The sequence below is a fragment of the Thecamonas trahens genome, assembly GCF_000142905.1.
Source record: "Thecamonas trahens ATCC 50062 unplaced genomic scaffold supercont1.32, whole genome shotgun sequence".
NCBI classification, from domain to species: domain Eukaryota; order Apusomonadida; family Apusomonadidae; genus Thecamonas; species Thecamonas trahens.
This window is the reverse complement of record NW_013657648.1, coordinates 202,922-220,705: the sequence shown is the minus strand read 5'-3', so window position 1 is coordinate 220,705 and position 17,784 is coordinate 202,922. Positions and strand designations below refer to the sequence as shown.

The 17,784-nt window shown below is 64.4% G+C and overlaps 7 protein-coding genes across 7 annotated transcripts; 5 read left to right on the top strand and 2 right to left on the bottom strand.

Moving 5' to 3' along the window:
* Positions 1 to 102: 102 nt before the first annotated feature.
* AMSG_07025 (trafficking protein particle complex subunit 4) lies at positions 103 to 1,386 on the top strand. The gene is made up of 2 exons (XM_013901055.1): positions 103 to 191; positions 496 to 1,386. The coding sequence occupies exons 1-2, from the start codon at positions 135 to 137 to the stop codon at positions 853 to 855; spliced, it is 417 nt and encodes a 138-aa protein (XP_013756509.1). The 5' UTR covers positions 103 to 134; the 3' UTR covers positions 856 to 1,386.
* Positions 880 to 5,029, bottom strand: AMSG_12026 (uncharacterized protein; the record flags this gene model as incomplete). Its single annotated transcript, XM_013901103.1, has 5 exons — positions 880 to 1,615; positions 1,901 to 3,014; positions 4,230 to 4,297; positions 4,778 to 4,863; positions 4,949 to 5,029. 5 exons carry the CDS (start codon positions 5,027 to 5,029, stop codon positions 880 to 882), a joined length of 2,085 nt encoding a protein of 694 aa, XP_013756557.1.
* A 980-nt stretch (positions 5,030 to 6,009) lies between these two features.
* On the top strand, positions 6,010 to 11,607 carry AMSG_12025 (uncharacterized protein; the record flags this gene model as incomplete). Its single annotated transcript, XM_013901102.1, has 2 exons — positions 6,010 to 8,177; positions 8,682 to 11,607. 2 exons carry the CDS (start codon positions 6,010 to 6,012, stop codon positions 11,488 to 11,490), a joined length of 4,977 nt encoding a protein of 1,658 aa, XP_013756556.1. The 3' UTR covers positions 11,491 to 11,607.
* Positions 11,608 to 11,724: 117 nt separating this feature from the next.
* On the top strand, positions 11,725 to 13,982 carry AMSG_07019 (E3 ubiquitin-protein ligase synoviolin-A; the record flags this gene model as incomplete). Its single annotated transcript, XM_013901054.1, has 2 exons — positions 11,725 to 11,856; positions 12,057 to 13,982. The coding sequence occupies exons 1-2, from the start codon at positions 11,728 to 11,730 to the stop codon at positions 13,980 to 13,982; spliced, it is 2,055 nt and encodes a 684-aa protein (XP_013756508.1). The 5' UTR covers positions 11,725 to 11,727.
* A 134-nt stretch (positions 13,983 to 14,116) lies between these two features.
* Positions 14,117 to 15,165, top strand: AMSG_07018 (40S ribosomal protein S11). Its single transcript, XM_013901053.1, has 2 exons — positions 14,117 to 14,157; positions 14,693 to 15,165. The coding sequence occupies exons 1-2, from the start codon at positions 14,137 to 14,139 to the stop codon at positions 15,143 to 15,145; spliced, it is 474 nt and encodes a 157-aa protein (XP_013756507.1). The 5' UTR covers positions 14,117 to 14,136; the 3' UTR covers positions 15,146 to 15,165.
* Positions 15,166 to 15,459: 294 nt separating this feature from the next.
* Positions 15,460 to 16,467, top strand: AMSG_07017 (uncharacterized protein; the record flags this gene model as incomplete). Its single annotated transcript, XM_013901052.1, has 2 exons — positions 15,460 to 15,579; positions 15,613 to 16,467. 2 exons carry the CDS (start codon positions 15,460 to 15,462, stop codon positions 16,465 to 16,467), a joined length of 975 nt encoding a protein of 324 aa, XP_013756506.1.
* Positions 16,461 to 17,486, bottom strand: AMSG_07016 (GNS1/SUR4 family protein). Its single transcript, XM_013901051.1, has one exon. It carries the CDS (start codon positions 17,071 to 17,073, stop codon positions 16,528 to 16,530), a length of 546 nt encoding a protein of 181 aa, XP_013756505.1. The 5' UTR covers positions 17,074 to 17,486; the 3' UTR covers positions 16,461 to 16,527.
* Positions 17,487 to 17,784: the final 298 nt, after the last annotated feature.

Here is a 17,784-nt window from a genome sequence, read left to right as displayed (position 1 = left end):
CGGGGGGGGGGGAAGGAATGGCTGGAATGATCATGGTCACCGAGGTGGTCGTGATCGTGATCATGAGCGCCTTCGCCTCAGCAGGGAGATGGTTAGGATACACTGCTCTTGTGGTTGTGAAGAGAGGGTGGAGTATGCCTATCTTCTCGTTCTACATCATCAACAAGGCTGGTGGGCTCATTTATCAGAAGGTAAGAAGGGGTGTGGGGGTGTGGGGGTGTGGGGGTGGGGGGGGGTGGGGTGGGTGGGGGGGTGGGAGGAAGGGGGGAGGGGGGAGGAGGGGGAAGGTGGCTAGGGGAAGGAATGGGGGGGGGGGGGGGGGAAGGGGAAGCGGGAGAAGGAGGAGAAGGGAATGGAGGGAGGGAGAGAGAGAGAGAGAGAGTGTGTGTGTGTGTGTGAGAGAGAGAGCGCACAAGGGAGGAGAGCAGGCACAAGGGAGGAGAGCAGGCACAGCAGGCACATACTAACCCACCCCCACATGCACACCTCCTGCAGGACTTTGAGGACTACAAGGCCAACAAGCTGATGGTGAACGAACATCTGCGACTCGGCGGGTTTTTTCACGGCATCCATGCTATTGCGGCACAGGTGGCGCCAGTGGCAGGCTCATCGGGCGTGGAGGAGATCGAGGCGTCGACGGTCAAGCTCCGCTGCTTCCAAGCGCTGACCGGGACCAAGTTCTTTGTCACGGCCTCTCCGTCGCAGGCCTCGCTCGATGTCTTCCTCTCGCAGGTCTACGAGTACTACGCGGACTTTGTGCTGAAGAACCCGTTTTACGAGCTTGAGCAGCCGATCCAGGGCTGCGACAAGTTCGTGGCCCATCTCGACGCACTGGTGGCGTCGCTCTCGGCGTAGTCACCCCGGTCGGTGCGGGCTGCCTCACGACCGGGCGCCAAAGATGGCCGAGCCGACACGGACACAAGTCGAACCCTGCAGGATGGCTTGCTCAAAGTCGGCCGACATGCCCATGGAGAGGACGAGTGGGCGGGCGTCGCCCGCGGCACGGAGGCCGGCGTCGCCGATGGCCGCCGCCGCTGTGGCGAGAACCTCAAAGTCGGGGTTGGTCTCGCCGGCGGCGGCGTTGATCGACGCTGCGCGCGAGCCGATCGTCATCAGCCCGGCGAGCTTGAGCGCTGGGCACTGCTCGGCCACGTAGCGGGCGAGCTCGAGGACCGCCTCGGGCTCGACGCCTGATTTGCTCTCCTCGCCCGAGGTGTTGACCTGGATGTACACGTCGAGGGTCCGGTCGGCGTCGGCCGCGGCCTTGTTGAGCGTCTTGGCGAGCTTGTTCGAGTGCAGCGTCTGGACAACAGCCAGGTTGGGGATGGCCACCAGCGCCTTGGCCTTGTTACTCTGCAGCGAGCCGATAAAGTGCCACTCGATGTCGTCCGGGAGGGCCGGGGCCTTGGCCACCAGCTCCTGCACGTAGTTCTCACCAAACACTCGCGCTCCGGCGTCATACACCTCCTGCACAGCTTCGGCCGGGAACCGCTTCGACACTGCCACCAGCAGCGGAGCCTCGCTCCGTCCGGCAGTTTCGGCCGCTGCCGCTACCGCCGCCGCCACCGCACGGTACGCTCCGCCGCGTCTGCCCTCGCTGCTGCTCGCCGCCACGCTAGCCATCCTCTCGCCGCTTGCGCTTCTTCCTGTCAACGCTGCGAGTGCTGTGCCTGCTGCTGCCCGAGAGGCTGCGAGCTGGACGGTGCTACGGACTGTGTGGGATGCTGCTGGGAGCATCCAAGTCGAGTGCAGCCCGCTTGTGCCCGTCACGCCTGTCGTTGAGCGGTGTGTCGCGTTGGCGGCGACGCTGGCATATTTGGTCGCAGATGGGAGTCGTGGTCGTCATTCACTGGCTTGGCCATCGCTGCGAGGCGAGGCTGACGCTGAGGCTCAGGCTGACGCTGAGGCAGAGGCTGGCGCCGAGGCTGTTGCGGCAGCAAACTCGGGACAGATGGCCGCGAGCTGGGCGTCGGACGGGAAGGAGGAGGCTAGGAGGCGGAAGCGCGGCGGATCAAACTCGGTGGGCTCAAAGGCGTCGGCGTCGAGGCCGGCGACAACGTCGTCCCATGTTGCCTTGCCGATGATGGCGTGTGGAAACGTCTCCGGCAGCGCAAACATGATGATGTCGGTCTTGGGTAAGAGCGCCTCGGCGCCCTTGGCCCACACGCAGTAGGTGAAGAACCGGGTGTTGTCCGGATCGCGCATAAGGACCTGCGTGGCCACCATCGGCTTGGCCTCGGGCTGCTCGTAGTCGAGGATGGTGTCGAGGAGGCTCTTCTGCTCGTCGTACAGCGCCTTGATGTACGAGACGGTGAGCGCAGTGTAGACGACAGAGATGGACGGCTCGAGCTGCGGCTCGGGCGCCCACGGCAGCCACCCGCCGCCGGACTCGCCGTGCCAGGCGTAGGCGACGACAAGCGCCCGCTTGCCCAGCTCGCCCAGAAAGGATGCCACAGACTGCAGCATGGCCATCAGCCCAGCCTCGTTCTCGCTTCCGGTCACTAGCAAGATCGACGGGCTCGGGAGCATAACAACCGGCCGGCCGACAACGTCGACGACACCGTCGATAAACGCGCCTGGCGCCAGCAGTGGCGCCAGGTTGGCGTCTTCAGAGCTCAGCGAGGCCAGATGCAGCTCAGCCGTGCTCGTCGCGGCCGTCCAGCACGCCGCAGGCTCGTGGGCTTCCACTACATCGGCAATGAGCTCGTCAAAGAGCTCGTTTCCGCTCACGCCCCACACCTCAAGATGACCGGCAGTCACGCTCACCGCTGCGTCGCCTGCTGCCGCTCCGTCTTCGGCCTCGCCCGACGACGGCTCGGGATAGACCAGATACGCGAAGAGGCGCGCCGGCGAGCCAAGCGCCCGACGCACAATCCGCGGCGCCCGCACGCCGAGCGCTGCGAACTGAAGGTCGCACTGGGCAAAGTAGGACGAGTCGCGGACGCGGAGGCGCAGCTTGGCGCGGACCGCCGCCAGCGGTGGGACCGCCGCCGCGAGGCCGGCCACCACCGCCACTACCGCCCGCACCGCACCGTCGCAGCTCTCTCTCTGGCTCCCGCGCAAGCCTGGCCGCCAGGGGGCGCCCACCCTCCCACCAGCACGCCGCGTCCGTGCGCCGCCGCGGGGTGGTGCTCGGGTGAGAGCGTGAGGCTCCCGCTCGCGGGCTCGCCGTCCAGATGGATGCCGCGGATCACCGCTGCCTCCATCACCGCTCGCATCGCCTCCATCACCGTCGCTGTGACCGCGTTCGTCGATCTTGTCGCCTGGCCGCAGCCTGCAGCCTTGTGCGCAGGCCATGCGGCTACCTGGCACTCGCGCGAGCAGTACCGCGCCCGCTTGCATCGCCCGCACCGCCGGCGTGCCACCACCTGACACCCTTCCGCCTCGCACCTCCGCACGTTGTCCGCGCCGTCCTGGCCACGCCTCCTTACGTTGACCTGGACACCATCAGACATCGCTTGCACGTAGCGCCTTGCTCGCCGCAAGTCGAGTGGCCGTCTCTCTCTCTCTCTCACTCTCTCTCGGCCCCTCCCACACGCCCAGGCTGCGCAAACCACTCTGCAAACCACCGATCTGATCGCCACCCATCACCCATCACGCCGAAGCCTCGTCTATCCATTGACTATATCCTCGATCCCCCCCCCCTCCCTCCCACACACACCATCAAATTCCTTGCATTCACACACACACCACACCATTCCTGCCAACGGCCGATGACAGGTACGTTTTGCCGTCCAATATTGGCGGCAAGCGGCCGGTGCGGGGAGTGTACAAGCATTTTTATGCGGAGAATTTTTACCGATACGGGCTCCTACCGCCCCTCCTCAGTACCATTACGTCTGCCCCGCACGCAAGCCCGACCTCCGCTACCCATACAACCTTGACAGGCACACACAGGTATACCCACTCTTTCCACCCCTGCCTTCTCACGATCCACCCGTCACCCCCGTCGCTTCAATGATGCCATCCACGGAGCTTCACCGGATGACCAATTTCATGAGACCCGGAACACCCCACGCTGACACCCCCCTCCCCCCCCCCTCCCCTCCCCCCCCCCCCTCCCCGCCCTTGCTCCACCACCAATCAATTCCCACATCGGCCTCGTGTGTTGTACAAGCAGGAGAATTGGCCCTAGTCTTTGGTCACTTCACCAACCCACGACCTTGCCGGTATAGGAGCTATGCCGGTGCGTGGTGCGGTTGAGGAGGCGGAAGGCGAACAAGGAGGACGGAAGAACCAAGGAAGCGGAAAAGGTGAAGCCGGCGGCGGGAGCAGCTCGAGTGTCGCCGGCGAGCAGCTAGGGCTACACCGTGGGACCATCATGCCGGTCCCCGGTGGCCGTGCTCCTATGAACGGGCAACAAATCGCAGTATTTCCCGGCAGCTTGCCAATGGCACTCCCGTACTTGCCACCCAGTCTGCCCGCGATGGTGCCTACCCTCTCCGGCTTGGTTTTTCCCTCGCCGCTGCCACCCGGAATGGTGCCACAGCCACTCAACCCGTTCCTCTTTTCAAGGGCTCTGGCTGCCATGTCGCAAGGGAAGAGCCACCTGGCTGCGCCCACGCCACACCGCTCTCCTGCAAGTCAACACTCGGTGCGACCTCATACCGCTGCTCCGCCACCTCGGACCACGACGTCCATGCCAATGACGCCATCCTCGTCCACCACCTCTTCCTCTCCCTCCGGCTTTCGTCGCCCGGTGGCTGCCAAGCCCCAGCCAGCCACCCGCCCGTCGGCGGCCAACGCCCGCCCGCGCCAAGTCAAAACCTCCCGCCACCGTGCCTCGTCGGCAAAGTCGGCAAAGTCGGCAAAGTCGGCAAAGTCAGCAAAGTCGTCGTCGGCAACCGCGGCCGGCGCAAAGGCCTCTCCCCGCCCGCCGCGCAAGCCGCCTTTGCCGCCGGCAGTTGTCAGCTGTCGCCACATCGGCTGCGACTACCACCCCGCCTACCGCACGCCACACGAGCTCCGCCAGCGGCTCGAGCGCCACGAGCGCTCTTCGGTCCTCCACGACGCCCACTTTCGCCGCCATAGCAAGTCTTGCTCCGTTTGTCAGGATCTGATCCGCACTGGAGTCTGGACCGACGATGGCGCCATGATCAAGCGCGCCACCGACGTGAGCCAGTGCACCCACACCGGGTGCACGTGGGTGACCAAGGCGGTCACACCCTGGAAGCGAAACGAAGGGCGTCGCAAGCACGAACAATCCATCTCCCTCCATCACGAACACGCTCTCCTATCAATGACTCAGCTTGATGATGGCACCGCGTGCACCACATGCACCGAGCTGTTTGAATCTGGCGTCTGGCGGCGCAACGCCTCCCCAAGGCTTCCCCGCTCGCCCGCTCTCTCCTCCCTCCCCGCCTGCTCCCTTTGATCCGCTTGCGCTGTCTACCGCTCCCCTCGTGGCCGCCGACCTAACGGCTGCTGATCTCGTGGCCGCTAATCTCGCAGCCGCGGCACCTCCGCTCCTTCCCCAGCCTGAAGACCACCTCGACAACGTCCACGACTCCCCTCTCTCTTCACCTTCCCCTTCGTCGTCGCCGCCGTCCAAGCGCGAGCGACTCTCGGACGAGATCGACGCCCTGGCTTCCCTTGCTGCTGGCCGGTCCACTCTTGACGACCACGATCTTCTCCCTCTTCCGCCGTCCAAGACCCGCAAGAACCTGTCTGGGCTAGCTCTTCCTCTGTAGTGGTAGAGCTTGGGTTCAATGAATGCGGTTAAACTGAACCAGTGACCTGGTGCCCGCAGTCACACCGCGCCGCAACGCAGTCTCCGCCCGTGACGCGGCAACCAAAGTATTTCTCCTTCCACTCGCCTGTCACCCCCCCCCCCCCCCCCCCTCATAGCCGCGCACCCACAACCTTCACACCTCTCCCCACACCCCACACCCCCACACCCCACACCCCACCCCACACCCTTCACCCTCCCTCTCTCTCTCCCCCCCCCAAAAAACTATTAATATGCTGGCTCTATTCCGACACCATTCACTCCGCGCTGCAGCCCGGCCCATGCTCGCAGGTGCGACAGGCATCGCTGCAGCGGCCGGGTGGCAGAGGACCTTTGCCGCACGGAGGACCAAGAAGAAGTCGGCGGGTGTGGCCAAGGAGGCCGTCTACAACGAGACCGATCCCGAGGCTGTCATTCCGACACTGGTCCGCCTGGAAAAGGTGCTGGGCAAGGAAAAGGCCAAGCTCGAGCTGCCCAAGATCGTCGTCGTCGGCAACCAGTCATCGGGCAAGTCGTCGGTGCTCGAGGCTGTGGCTGGCTTTGACTTTCTCCCAAAGTCGACCTCGATGTGCACCACCCGCCCCCTCGAGCTCAACTTGCTCCGCTCCGACTCCGGGACATGGGCTGAGTTTGACGACGGCCGCAAGATCTTTGACTTTGAGCAAGTCGAGGCCATTCTCCGCGAGAAGAACCAGGACGAAGAGTTTTCCGAGCTGCCGGTCACCATGTCCATCTACGCGCCGCACGTGTACAACGTCTCGCTCATCGACCTGCCGGGCTACATCCACGCTGTCCGTGCCGGGCAGTCGCCCGAGCTCCCCGAGCGCATTGCCGCGCTCTGCCAAAAGTACATCTCCGACCCGAACAACATCATTGTTGCCGTCGCCTCGGCCGCCGACGACGTGGCCATGTCGATGGGCATCAAGAACGCACAGGCTGTCGACGCCAACATGGACCGCTCACTCGGAGTCCTCACCAAAATGGACCTCATCAAGTCGCGCAAGCACATCCACTCCATCCTCCGCAACGAGGACTACCCGCTCGGCCTTGGCTACGTCGGCGTCCGCTGCCGCTCGCAGAAGGAGCTCGAGGACGGCAAGTCGTTCGACGATGTGCTCCGCATCGAGGAAGCCTTTATCCGCAGGGCTAAGCTCCGCGATGTCGGTGACCTCCGCCTCGGCATCCCCACCCTCCGCCGGGTTCTCTCGGAGGAGCAGCTCAACAAGGTAGCCGCCGACTTTCCGCGTATCCTCGCCGAGCTCGATCAACATATCGACGACGTGGCCAAGGACGAGCAGTTCCTCCTCGCCATCTCGGCCGAGACCGATCTCCGTAACATTGCCCGCGAGCTCGAGAAGCTTGTCCTCAAGTTCTCGCCGCTCTCGCCGGAGCGCCTCGAGTTTGAGGCCCAGGTCCGCGACACCATCGGTGACATTGTCCACAATGCCTGGTTTGATGCTATGGACAAGTTCTTTGAGTTCTCTGACCCGCCTTCGCCGCTGGCTTCGCCGCAGCTCTCGGCCCGCCTCACAGAGGCCTACAAGCCGACAAATGACGAGCTGCATGTGCAGAAGACCGCCCGTCGCGCTCTCACCGACGTCGACTTTGAGCCCGAGTCCCACTTTGTCGACCGCCGCGGCAAGTTTGAGCGCGCCCTCGTCTTTGGCACTGGCACACCTGACAAGATCGACGACGCCACCCTGGCGCGGCTTGGTGACCACGCCCTCATCGACGGCGCGCTCGCTCCATTCTACAAGTACGTCTTTCCGGAGAACGCCAACCGTGCCCGCCCAGTGTGGCAGGAGGCGCTCGAGGACTCGGTCGATGCCGTCCTCAGCGACGCCCACCTCGTTGACCGCTGCCGCCGCGCCACCGTCGATCAGCTCCTCGAGTTTGTCGACCGCACCGCCCACGCCGGCACCGGCCGCGAGTCGCGCCTTGCCCTTCACTTCTTCCGCTACCTTGTCAAGCGCATCTCGACCGAGATCAACTCGGATGGCCTCTCGTCCCACATCGAGGGCATGATTGCCCGTGAGAAGCGCGCCACCGTCTCGTACCCGGTTCTCATGGCGGAAACCGCAGAGCTCCTCCGCTCGCCCAAAACCGAGACCGGGCTCGGCTTCTGGGGCGCGCTCACCAACTCGGCCAAGTGGCCGCTTGTCATCCCACTCTATGGCCAAGTCTTCACCTCGGCCTACTTTGGGGCTGTCATCGACCGCTCCACCTCGGACGTGTTCCGCTCGCTCGCCGTCGAGATGCTCAACCCGCTCATCATCGAGGCCATCCACTACTCTCTCAACCTCTTCAAGGGCCATAAGATCCGCCGCGAGTCCAAGCGTCAGCTGCAGTATCTCAACCAGCTCAAGAAGTACCGCGCCATCATCGCCTCGGCCCAGGCCCGCTACACCCCGTCGAAGCCTGCCCCAGGCTCGGCCTCGAGCTCGAGCTCGTAAGCAAGGCTGAGAGTGCTCCAGACAGAGAGATGTGGATCCAAACCCGATAGATGGGCATAACGTGACTGAGGCTCGGCTGAGAGATAGAGTGTGTGAGAGAGATTGCTGATTTACACACACACACACACACGCACGCGCGCTCACACAGGCATCCGCACATATGCCGGTCGGGTCAGGCAGAACGTGGGGCAGCCAGGCAGGCTCGGTTGAGGCTACCACCACAAGCTCGCACTCGACCGTCACTCACACCCGCACACAACTCTCGACATGTCGCGGTTCAACAACCGGTCCGTGTTCCGCCTGGCCCAGGGCAAGGAGCTTCCCAACGAGCAATGGTACGCAGGGTTGGGGAAGAGTAACGAGGGTGTATGGATAGGCTGCGGAGGAGGGTGGCACCTGGGCGGAGCGTTCTTCGCAAGAAACTGACTCACGCCACGCCGCCGCCACGCCGCCACACCATCATGCCATCATGCCATCACGGCCACAAACGTGAGGAACAGGTACTCGGAGCTGCGGACGACAAGCCTGGCGGGTGATTGCAACGAAGTTGCGGCGTCGGGCAAGTATGTGGCCTTTGGTGGCTCGTCAGCCCGGAGCATCTCGTTTCTGCCGGTGGGTGGGTCGGGCCGGTTCGGATCGGGCCAGGGCGTGCCTGGCGTGGCTGGGCACTCGCGTAACATCTCAGCGCTGGACTTTTCACCGTTCCATGACGCGCTGCTGGTGACTGCGGCGGAGGACGGGTCGGTCAAGATCTGGGAACTGGGCGAGGGCAAGGCGTCGGTGTCCGAGACGGCCAGCGCGTGGTCGGCGTCGCAGAAGCGAATCCAGGCACTGGCGTTCAACCCGGTGGCCGATGGCGTGCTGGCAACGGCGGCAGCTGACGGCGTGGTCAAGGTGTGGGACGTGAATGCCGAAGCCGAGCTCTGCGCTGCGCCTAGCATCGAGTGCCAACCGCAGTCGCTGGCGTGGGACTACGCCGGTGCTACGCTGGTGGTCACCGCCAAGGACAAGACAGTTCGCGTGTACGATCTGCGTGCGAGTGCCGACGGGCCGGTGGCGTCGGGACCGGGCCATGACGGGATCAAGGCGACGCGGGTGACGTGGATGGGCGACTCGTCGCGGTTTGTCACGACTGGCTTTGACAAGTACCGGTCGCGCGAGGTGCGCGTTTACGACATGGCCAGCTCGCTTGACGCGCCGATTTCCAAGACCAAGATGGACTCGTCGTCGGGCATTCTGATGCCGCTCTACGACGCCGACACCAAGTTGTTGTTCCTCGGTGGCAAGGGCGACGTGGCGCTGCGGTTCTACGAGGACGACGGCGGCAAGCTGCTGGAGGCCGGCTCGGTCGGCTCGCGCGAGCAGATTTCGGGCCTGGCGCTGGCGCCCAAGCGGGTGCTCAATGTGTGGGACTGCGAGGTGGCGCGGGTTCTCAAGCTGACGGCGGCTGGTGCGGTTGTTCCGGTCTCGTACAAGGTCCCGCGCAAGTCGTACGCCAAGTTCCACCCGGAGCTGTACCCAGAGACCCGCGGAACGACGCCCGGCGCGACAGCTCCCGAGTGGGCGAGCGGCGCGAACGGGAGCGTGGCGCTTGTCTCTCTCCAGCCCGAGGGCGAGCGGCCGACGCCGTCGCTGCCGTCGTCGTCGATGAAGAGCACGTCGAGCGGCAAGACTAACTCGGCGGGCAAGACGCCGCCGCCGGTGGCGGCGCGGGCTCCCGTGGCGCGCAAGTGGGGCGCAGGGAGTGGAGGCGGAGGCTCCAAGTGGGGCGCCGGCGGGAGCGGGGGTGGGGGCGGAAGCGGGGGCTCCAAGTGGGGTGCCAAGCGCTCGTCGTGGTCGCTCAAGGCGAAGGAGGAGGCGCCGGCCGAGAGTGAGAAGGAGAGCGATCCGGACGCGCCACCCGAGGGCATGCGCGAGGTTGTGGTGCCCAAGAACGTGGTCCGAGTCTCCAAGTTCCGGCACATTGTGGGGAGTGAGACCAAGAAGGAGCTGTGGACGACAGGGCTGCGTATCAATGACAACTTTTCGGTCGACTCGTCGATGGTGGCGGCGTCGGACGCGCTGGTGGCCGTGCCGTGGAAGGGTGCGGGCGGCGTCATCGGCGTCTTCCCGCGGTCGCATGTGGGTCGCGTCGACGTCGACATGCCGACCATCTCGCAGTCGTCGATCTTCAACGCCTTTGACTTTTCGCCGTTCAACGGCAACCTCCTTGCTACTGGCTCGGACGACGGGCGTGTGGGCCTGTGGGAGATCCCGTCGACGGGCCTCGCCGCGCCGCTGACCGAGGCGTCGGCAACGATGGAGGGTCACCGCCACCGGGTGACGTGGCTCACCTGGGCGCCGTATGTGGAGAACCTGCTGGCGACCGGCTCGTTTGACTCGACGGTCCGGCTGTGGGACGTGGAGCAGCAGGCGTGCCTCGTGTCGATGGACAGCTTTGAGGCCGAGCCTACCGGAGTGGCGTTTGCGTACGACTCAGCGACGATTGCGTCGAGCGCACGCGACAAGAAGCTGCGGCTGCACGATCCACGGGCCGACGGCAGCGTGGTGGCGTCGGTTGCCGACGCGCACGTCGGCGTCAAGCCGTTCAAGCTTGTCTGGCTCGGCGCCGGCGACAAGCTGGCAACCGTCGGTTTTGGCGAGCGCTCCAAGCGCGAAATCAAGGTGTGGGACATGCGTGCGCTCGACGCGCCTGTGGCGACCAAGCCGCTGACGACGTCGTCGAACCTCGCACTGCCGTTCTACGACGTGCAGACCGGCGTCCTGTTCCTGGCCGGCAAGGGCGACGGCTCGATCAACACCTTTGAGATCAACGAGAAGGGCATCCATGAGCTTGCACCGTACACGGCAACCAACCCGCAGTCGGGCCTGGCCCTCTTGCCTAAGTCGTGCGTCGACGTTGCAGCCTGCGAGTTTGCCTCGTTTGTCAAGCTCTCTGGCTCGGCCATCTCCAGCGTCACGTTCAAGGTCCCGCGCTCGCGCAAGGAGCTGTTCCAGGACGACGTCTTTGTTCCTGTGCCTGGGTTTGAGCCCGCGGCGACCGCCGCCGTCTTTCTCGATGCCGTCCCCGGCGCCCCGCCGCTGCATGACATGCGGCCCGAGGGCATGCCGCTCCTCTCCGAAGCTGCGCCGACCACCAAGAAGCCGGTCCGCAAGTGGGTCCCCACCACCGTCGAGAAGGTCGACACCCGGTCGGCCAAGGACAAGCTGATGGACTCCTTCGAGTCCAAGCTCAACCCGTACCAGGAGGATGCCTCGAGCAGCCGTCCTGCCGCCAACCGTGATGCTGCCGCCGCCGAAGACTGGTGAGCGGGCGCGGCAAGTGCGCCACAGCAGCGCCACGGCCTCGGAATCGCGTCTTTGATCGCTTCATGCCCGAGTTTGCCAGGCGACGAGAGAAAGTGACTGGGCAAGGATACTATTGGTGAGTGTGAGAGGGGGGGAAAGGGGGGGGGGGGGGGGGGGGGGGGGTAGGATCATGAGTAGTCGGCCACGTGATGCGCAGAGAGTGTGCGCAAGTGGCTCAACCACTCCACTCGAGCCGTCATGAAAACAGCGGCGTACTTTGCGGCGTCGACGGTGGTCACCGCCGGCATGGTGGCAGCCGTGTACAACAGACGAGAGCAGTTCTACCCCACCATGGTCCACATCACAAAGTCCCCTCCTTGCATCCTGGTACGTGACCATGGACTTGTGTGGAGAGTGTGAGGAAGGGGAGGGGATGGGGGGGGAGGGGGGGGGGGTGGACGTCAGGAACAGGTGCCTTGGGCGGCCGTGGTGGGAGGGAGGGAGGGAGGAAAGAGGGCGAACATGCAAGGGACAGGACAAGTGACTGACATGACCTGGTGGGTCTTCCCTGTGTGCGGCTGCTATAGGTGCTTGGCAATATGGCACTGGCGTGCTTGTGGACAGTGGCGCAGGGTTTGCGGTCGGTGTTTCTCGGCACGCTGAGGAGAAGGGAGACCGAGGTGGTGATGGACAAGCTGAGGTACTCGCTGATGGAGACCATGCTGGCACTGACGATCTTTAGAGCGGAGCTCTCGCTCCGGTTTGGCCTCGCTCTCGCAGTCCTCGTCGCTGCCAGGATCTTCCATTGGCTGGCGAGGGAGCGTGTCCACTTTGTCAACGAGACGCCGAACCTCGCGCTGACCTTCCACGTCCGGCTGTTCAGCTTGCTCACGATTCTAGCGGGTACCGACGCCGGGATAGTGACGTACGGCGTCTCGCATGTCCTCGACAAGGGCCCGTCGCTTGTCCTCCTCTTTGTCTTTGAGTACCTCATTCTGCTGGTGCTGGTGGTGGAGATGCTGGCGACGTACGGCCTGCACTTGTGGGATCTGCACGGAGTCGAGGGCCAATGGCAGAACAAGGGGTGGTACATGCTGGTGCTGGAGGTTCTTGGCGTTGGCGCGCGGTTCTTTGCCTACATCACCTTCTTTTGTGTCGTCCTGCACTACTACTCGCTCCCGATCCACATGCTGCCCGAGCTGTTCTCGTCGTGGCGGGCGTTCCAGAACAAGGTTGTCGAGTTTGTCAACTACCGCCGGGTCATTGGTGACCTGGCCGAGCGGTTCGAGGCAGTCACCGCCGCTGATCTCGACGGCGAGGACGCCATGTGCACCGTCTGCCGGGTCGACGTCGACGAGGGTCACCGGCTGCCGTGCGGCCACGTCTTTCACTACGACTGCCTCCGGTCATGGATGGAGCGCCGCCAGCAGTGTCCGACTTGCCGCCTCGACCTGCTCGACGAGAACGCCATGGCCAACATGCAGCGCCAGCGCGAGGAGCGGCTCGCCGCCGCCGCCGCTGCCGAGCCGGCTGCCCGGCCCGACGAACCACCGGCTGTGCCGGGTGAAGGCTCGACACCGGCTGAAGTCGAAGCGTCTCATGCCACAACGAATGTCGACGCTCCAGACGCAGGCAGCTCTGCAGGTGCCGGCCCGCGGTCGCCGACGCCGTCGGCGCTTCCACTGCCCCGGCCGCCGTTCGCGGCTCCGTCGAGCGGTGGCCCGATGCAGGCGGCAGCGGCGGCGGCAGGTGCTGCCGCTGCTGCCGCCGCGCGGCAGGCGCTGGCGTCTGCGGGTATCAATCCTGCGCTGGCCGGGCCGCCACCTCCGCCGCCGCCGCCGCCGCTCTCGCCGCACCTGATGACGCCGACGGGAGCAGCAGCCTACCGGGCCTCGCCATGGAGTCCTGCCGGCGGACGGGCGGCCAGCAGCCCCGCGTTTGGATGGGGCTCGCCGTCGGCGCCGGCATTGATGGCGCCGACAATGGCGCCGGTGATGGCGCCGATGATGTCGCCGATGCCGAGCGCGGTGGCAGCGCCAACCCCGGCGTCAACACCGTCGGCCGACTTTGCGTCGCCGGTCCAGGAGGTCGAGTCACGGCAGATGTCGCTCATGATTGCGCAGCTCCAGTCGCTGCAGGCGGTCCAGACCCAGCTGCAGGCGCTGCAGGCCCACATGATCGAGCTGCAAAGGCAGACGCTCTCTCTGTCGCCGACCTCGTCGCGCTCGCCAGCATCTGCACCCGACGCCTCCATGCCTTCGCCGTCACGCCCCGCTCCGCCGGCTCCGGTCTCCACACCCGAGCACCCGCTCGTCCCTGCGCCTGGTACCGCATCGCACTCGGACGTGCCATCGCGCCCGGTGACGCCCAAGCGCAAGACGCGGCCACCGCCGCTGCAGCGGCCGCTGACACCCGCTGGCGAGGCAGCCGCCCGCCGGTTTGCCGCCCTCGCGAGTCCTGCCGCCACCGCCAGCAGCGATAAGGGTAAGGCTGAGAGCGAGTCGGAGCCGTAGAGCGGATAAAGCAACAGCGTCGGCGGCGCGGCGAGCGGCGGTCGGCGAGTGGTCGACGGAGCGACTCGGTTTGGGATTTGGCAAAGTGAAAAACATCCGAGGGGCGGATTTGCGCGAGCTGAATTAGTCGTCAACAGCTTTCTCTTTTCCCATCATGGCCGAGTTCGAAGTCCAGGTATGTTAATTGGAGGGCGTCGAGAGCCACGGCAGCCACCGTCCCTGTCCAAGCAGAGCAAGGAGGGCCAGAGCACGAGGTAGCGCATGGTATCTTGCATGTGTACCGCAAAGTGTGTGTGCCTCCAAGCTCGCCTGTGGTGGTGGCTAAGGCGAGGCTGGGGTGCTGCGTGTGTTGGTCGTCTGCTACGGAGATCCCATCGTTGGAATTTGTCTGCCGCTGCTCCGGACCGCCACGAAGCCGGCCGCTCCAGCCAGCCTACACCACAAGCTGCTTCCCTGCTTGCTGCCGCACTCGCCGTGAGCCTGCTCTAGCTGGGCTGTGGCTCCTCTTCGCCAATAGCTTGGTGTTGGAGGGGGGGCACAGCTCGCGGGTGGGCGGGCAGCGAAGCGAGTGATTTTTCTTGATGGCGGCCCCGTCCGCCTCGATTCCATGCACACACACGCACACCCACACGAGTGCGTGCTGCCCAGTGAGAGCGGCAGAGGTCGGAGAGGTGGAGACTCATGCAAGTGGATGTATGGGCGTTGAACAGACCGAGCGCGCGTTCCAGAAGCAGCCGCACATCACCCTCGGCAAGACCGTCAAGGGCAAGCTCGTCAAGTCGGGCAAGCGCTTTGTCAAGGACATCGGCCTTGGCTTTGTCACGCCGCGTGAGGCGATTGAGGGCAGCTACATTGACAAGAAGTGCCCGTTCACCGGCAACGTCTCGATCCGCGGCCGCATCCTTGATGGCGTCGTGGTCTCGACCAAGATGCGCCGCACGTGCATCATCCGCCGCGACTACCTTCACTACGTGAAGAAGTACAACCGTTTCGAGAAGCGCCACACGAACACAGCCTGCCACGTCTCGCCGTGCTTCCGTATCAACGAGGGTGATCGCGTCGTGGTCGGCCAGTGCCGCCCGCTCTCCAAGACCGTCCGCTTCAACGTCATCAAGGTCCTGTCCTCGGGCAAGAAGAGCGGCAAGCAGTTTGCCAAGTTCTAAAGGAACAACAACAACCAATACTCCCTCGTCCCTCTGCCCCCTTTCCATCCCATCCCATCTGTTCCCTGCTGCCAACCAAGTGTCTTGTAGAGGGGGACGGGGGGGGGAAAAAGGTCGTGGAATCGGTCCTCTTGTGAGGGCACACACACTACGGCGACTCGGGGCACCGAGCCGGACGTCCCCCTCGCCACAGGGCACCTTGCACTACTCCTCCCGCCTCTCCACACAGCTCTCCACACACCGTGCATACCTCCGCACACACACACATACACACACACACCGCACACACCGCACACACGCACAACACGCGAACCATGTCGGGCATGGCGCCTGAAGAGGAGAAGCCGCGCGAGCGGCGGAAGCACAAGCAGAAGAACAAGACCAAGCGGAAGCGTGGGCGTGAGGACGACGGTGACGAGGACAGGCCGGCGGCGGTAAGGCCGCATGGGCTGGTGGAGACGGCAAAGGTACAGGCCAGGATCCGGTCGAAAACACAGAAGAACCTCAAGGACATCATCGAGTCAAAGGTCGAGGCGTCGACGCCCGGAAACACCAAGCTAGTGACGTTGCTTGCGCGAGGAAGGGCGCTCAGTGAGGTCATCAGCATCAAGGAGCCACGGACGGGCGCCATCGACGCCGAGGCCATGAGCGAGCTGGCTGGAGTCGGCAGGGCCAAGGTGGAGAACCTACGGACAGACTTTACTCGCATGGATCCGGCGGCGTTTGCCACCGAGGTCCGCAAGATGTTTGGGACGGTGGTGGACATGGCGCGGCTGGGCGAGACGTTTGGCAAGTTTCTGCGGACGGTGCCCAAGCTTGATCTGATGTACGGCCCGGTCTGTACCGGCTCGCAGATCCGGCGGCGGGTAGCGCGGAGGCCGCGCGGGACGGTAACGGAGGCGCGGCAGCGTATGGACGCCGCCGAGCCGCAGCTGTTGCAACAGGTGAGGCCGGATACCGATGTGCAGATGGAGACCCGTGAGGACAACGAAACGATGCAGGAAATGCTTCAGCTGCTGCTCGATTTCGACCGCCCGGTCTCACTCTACCAGCTCGTCATCAACCCGACCTCGTATGCACAGACTGTAGAGAACATGTTCTACACCTCATTCCTGACCAAGATGGGCAGCTTGCACATCTGGGTCGATGACGAGACGTCGGTTCCGATGGTCAAGAGCATGCAAGCGGGCAATAGAGGCAAGGCGAGCGAGCGCGCTTCGCGGCGGCAGGCCATCCTCAACATCGACTACGAGCTGTGGCGGCAGCTGAAGGCCGAGCTCGGCGATGAGCCGCCGCTGATGAACGACCGCGGGTCCGGATGACGGTGCGGAGCATTTATAGTCCAGCCGCCGCCAGCGTGGGCATGCTGAAGGACGCGGGGCTCACGATGACTTGGCCTTTGTGGCCGCCTTGCCGCGCTTGTACGTCTGGACGTAAAAGTTGATGAAGAGGCCGAGGAAGGTGATGTTGACAAACTGGGCAAAGGCGATAGTCCACGGGTGGCCGACGCAGCCGCGATCGTAGTTGAGTGAGGGCAGGAACTCGCCGGGGGCCGGGGCGCCGATGGAGATGCCGGAACGGACGTCAAAGTAGACGTAGGCCCAGATCATGAAAAAGACGGAGAAGAACTGGGTGATCTGGCCCTGGGTGATGTACACGCGCCACCACGGCCGATGTCCATAGGCCTTGGAGGCAAAGTAGTAGTAGTACATAAAGACATGAATGAGGGTGTTGACGGCGGCGCCGTACCAGTGGATGGCCCAGTTGCCGCGGAGCCAAGTGAGCGACATGGGGCCGATGACGGCGTGGTGCCAGAGGTGCAAGACGGTGAGCGGCTTGTGCTTGACCACCATGAGCAAAGTGTCAAAGAGCTCGTAGTACTTGGAGACGTAGTACATCCAGCAAAAGTACGCCAGCACGCCCGTCATGGGCTCGGGATCCTGGTCGCAGATGACCTCCCACACCGACTTGCCCGTCACCACGTAGCGCTCGTAGGCGCCCAGAGAAGGCCGACGTGCATGACGAGCGACCAGAGCGAGAGAAACAGGTTGTGCGCGTTGGAGATCCACGGAAGGGACATGGCCGGACGGCCACGCATCAGCCGATGCGCCACAGCAATGACAACCAGATACACCAGCGAGGTCCCCACCGACAGCCGCCAGTCGTACAGAGGTGTCGAGGGGGAGAAGACAAAGTCACGCGGGTTGCTCCATGCCTGCGCCCAGTCGCCCGTCTCAATGCCGAACACTGCCACCATTGCTACTCTTTGCCTGTAGCCCGTTGCTCAAAGTCGAGTCTGTCTCTGTCTCTGTCACTGTCTCTGTCGCTGTCTCTGTCGCTGTCTCTGTCGCTGTCTCTGTCTGACTGTCTGCCCGCTCCCCTGACCCCGCGTGCCACCACTCCGCCCGCTCAACCTGCCACGTGGCCGAGTTTGGCCAGTCGTGCGTGTGAGGGGAGGGGGAGGGGGGGGGGGGGGGGGATCGGATCATGTCTATCATCACATCCATCTTACCCATCACATCTATCATGCCCATCTCTCTCTCTCTCTCTCTCTCTCTCTGGTCTTCGATCGTGCTGACGACGTCGGACGGTAGCACGGGCACGGCACGTGTGTGCTGCATGAGGTGGGGGGGGGGGGG

Coding starts and splice junctions, on each gene's coding strand:
- AMSG_07016 (XM_013901051.1), bottom strand. CDS start 17,073: ATGACGGGCGTGCTGGCGTACTTTTGCTGGATGTACTACGTCTCCAAG.
- AMSG_07018 (XM_013901053.1), top strand. CDS start 14,137: ATGGCCGAGTTCGAAGTCCAG. Junction 14,158..14,692: donor TGGCCGAGTTCGAAGTCCAG/GTATGTTAATTG, acceptor GGCGTTGAACAG/ACCGAGCGCGCGTTCCAGAA.
- AMSG_07025 (XM_013901055.1), top strand. CDS start 135: ATGCCTATCTTCTCGTTCTACATCATCAACAAGGCTGGTGGGCTCATT. Junction 192..495: donor GTGGGCTCATTTATCAGAAG/GTAAGAAGGGGT, acceptor CACCTCCTGCAG/GACTTTGAGGACTACAAGGC.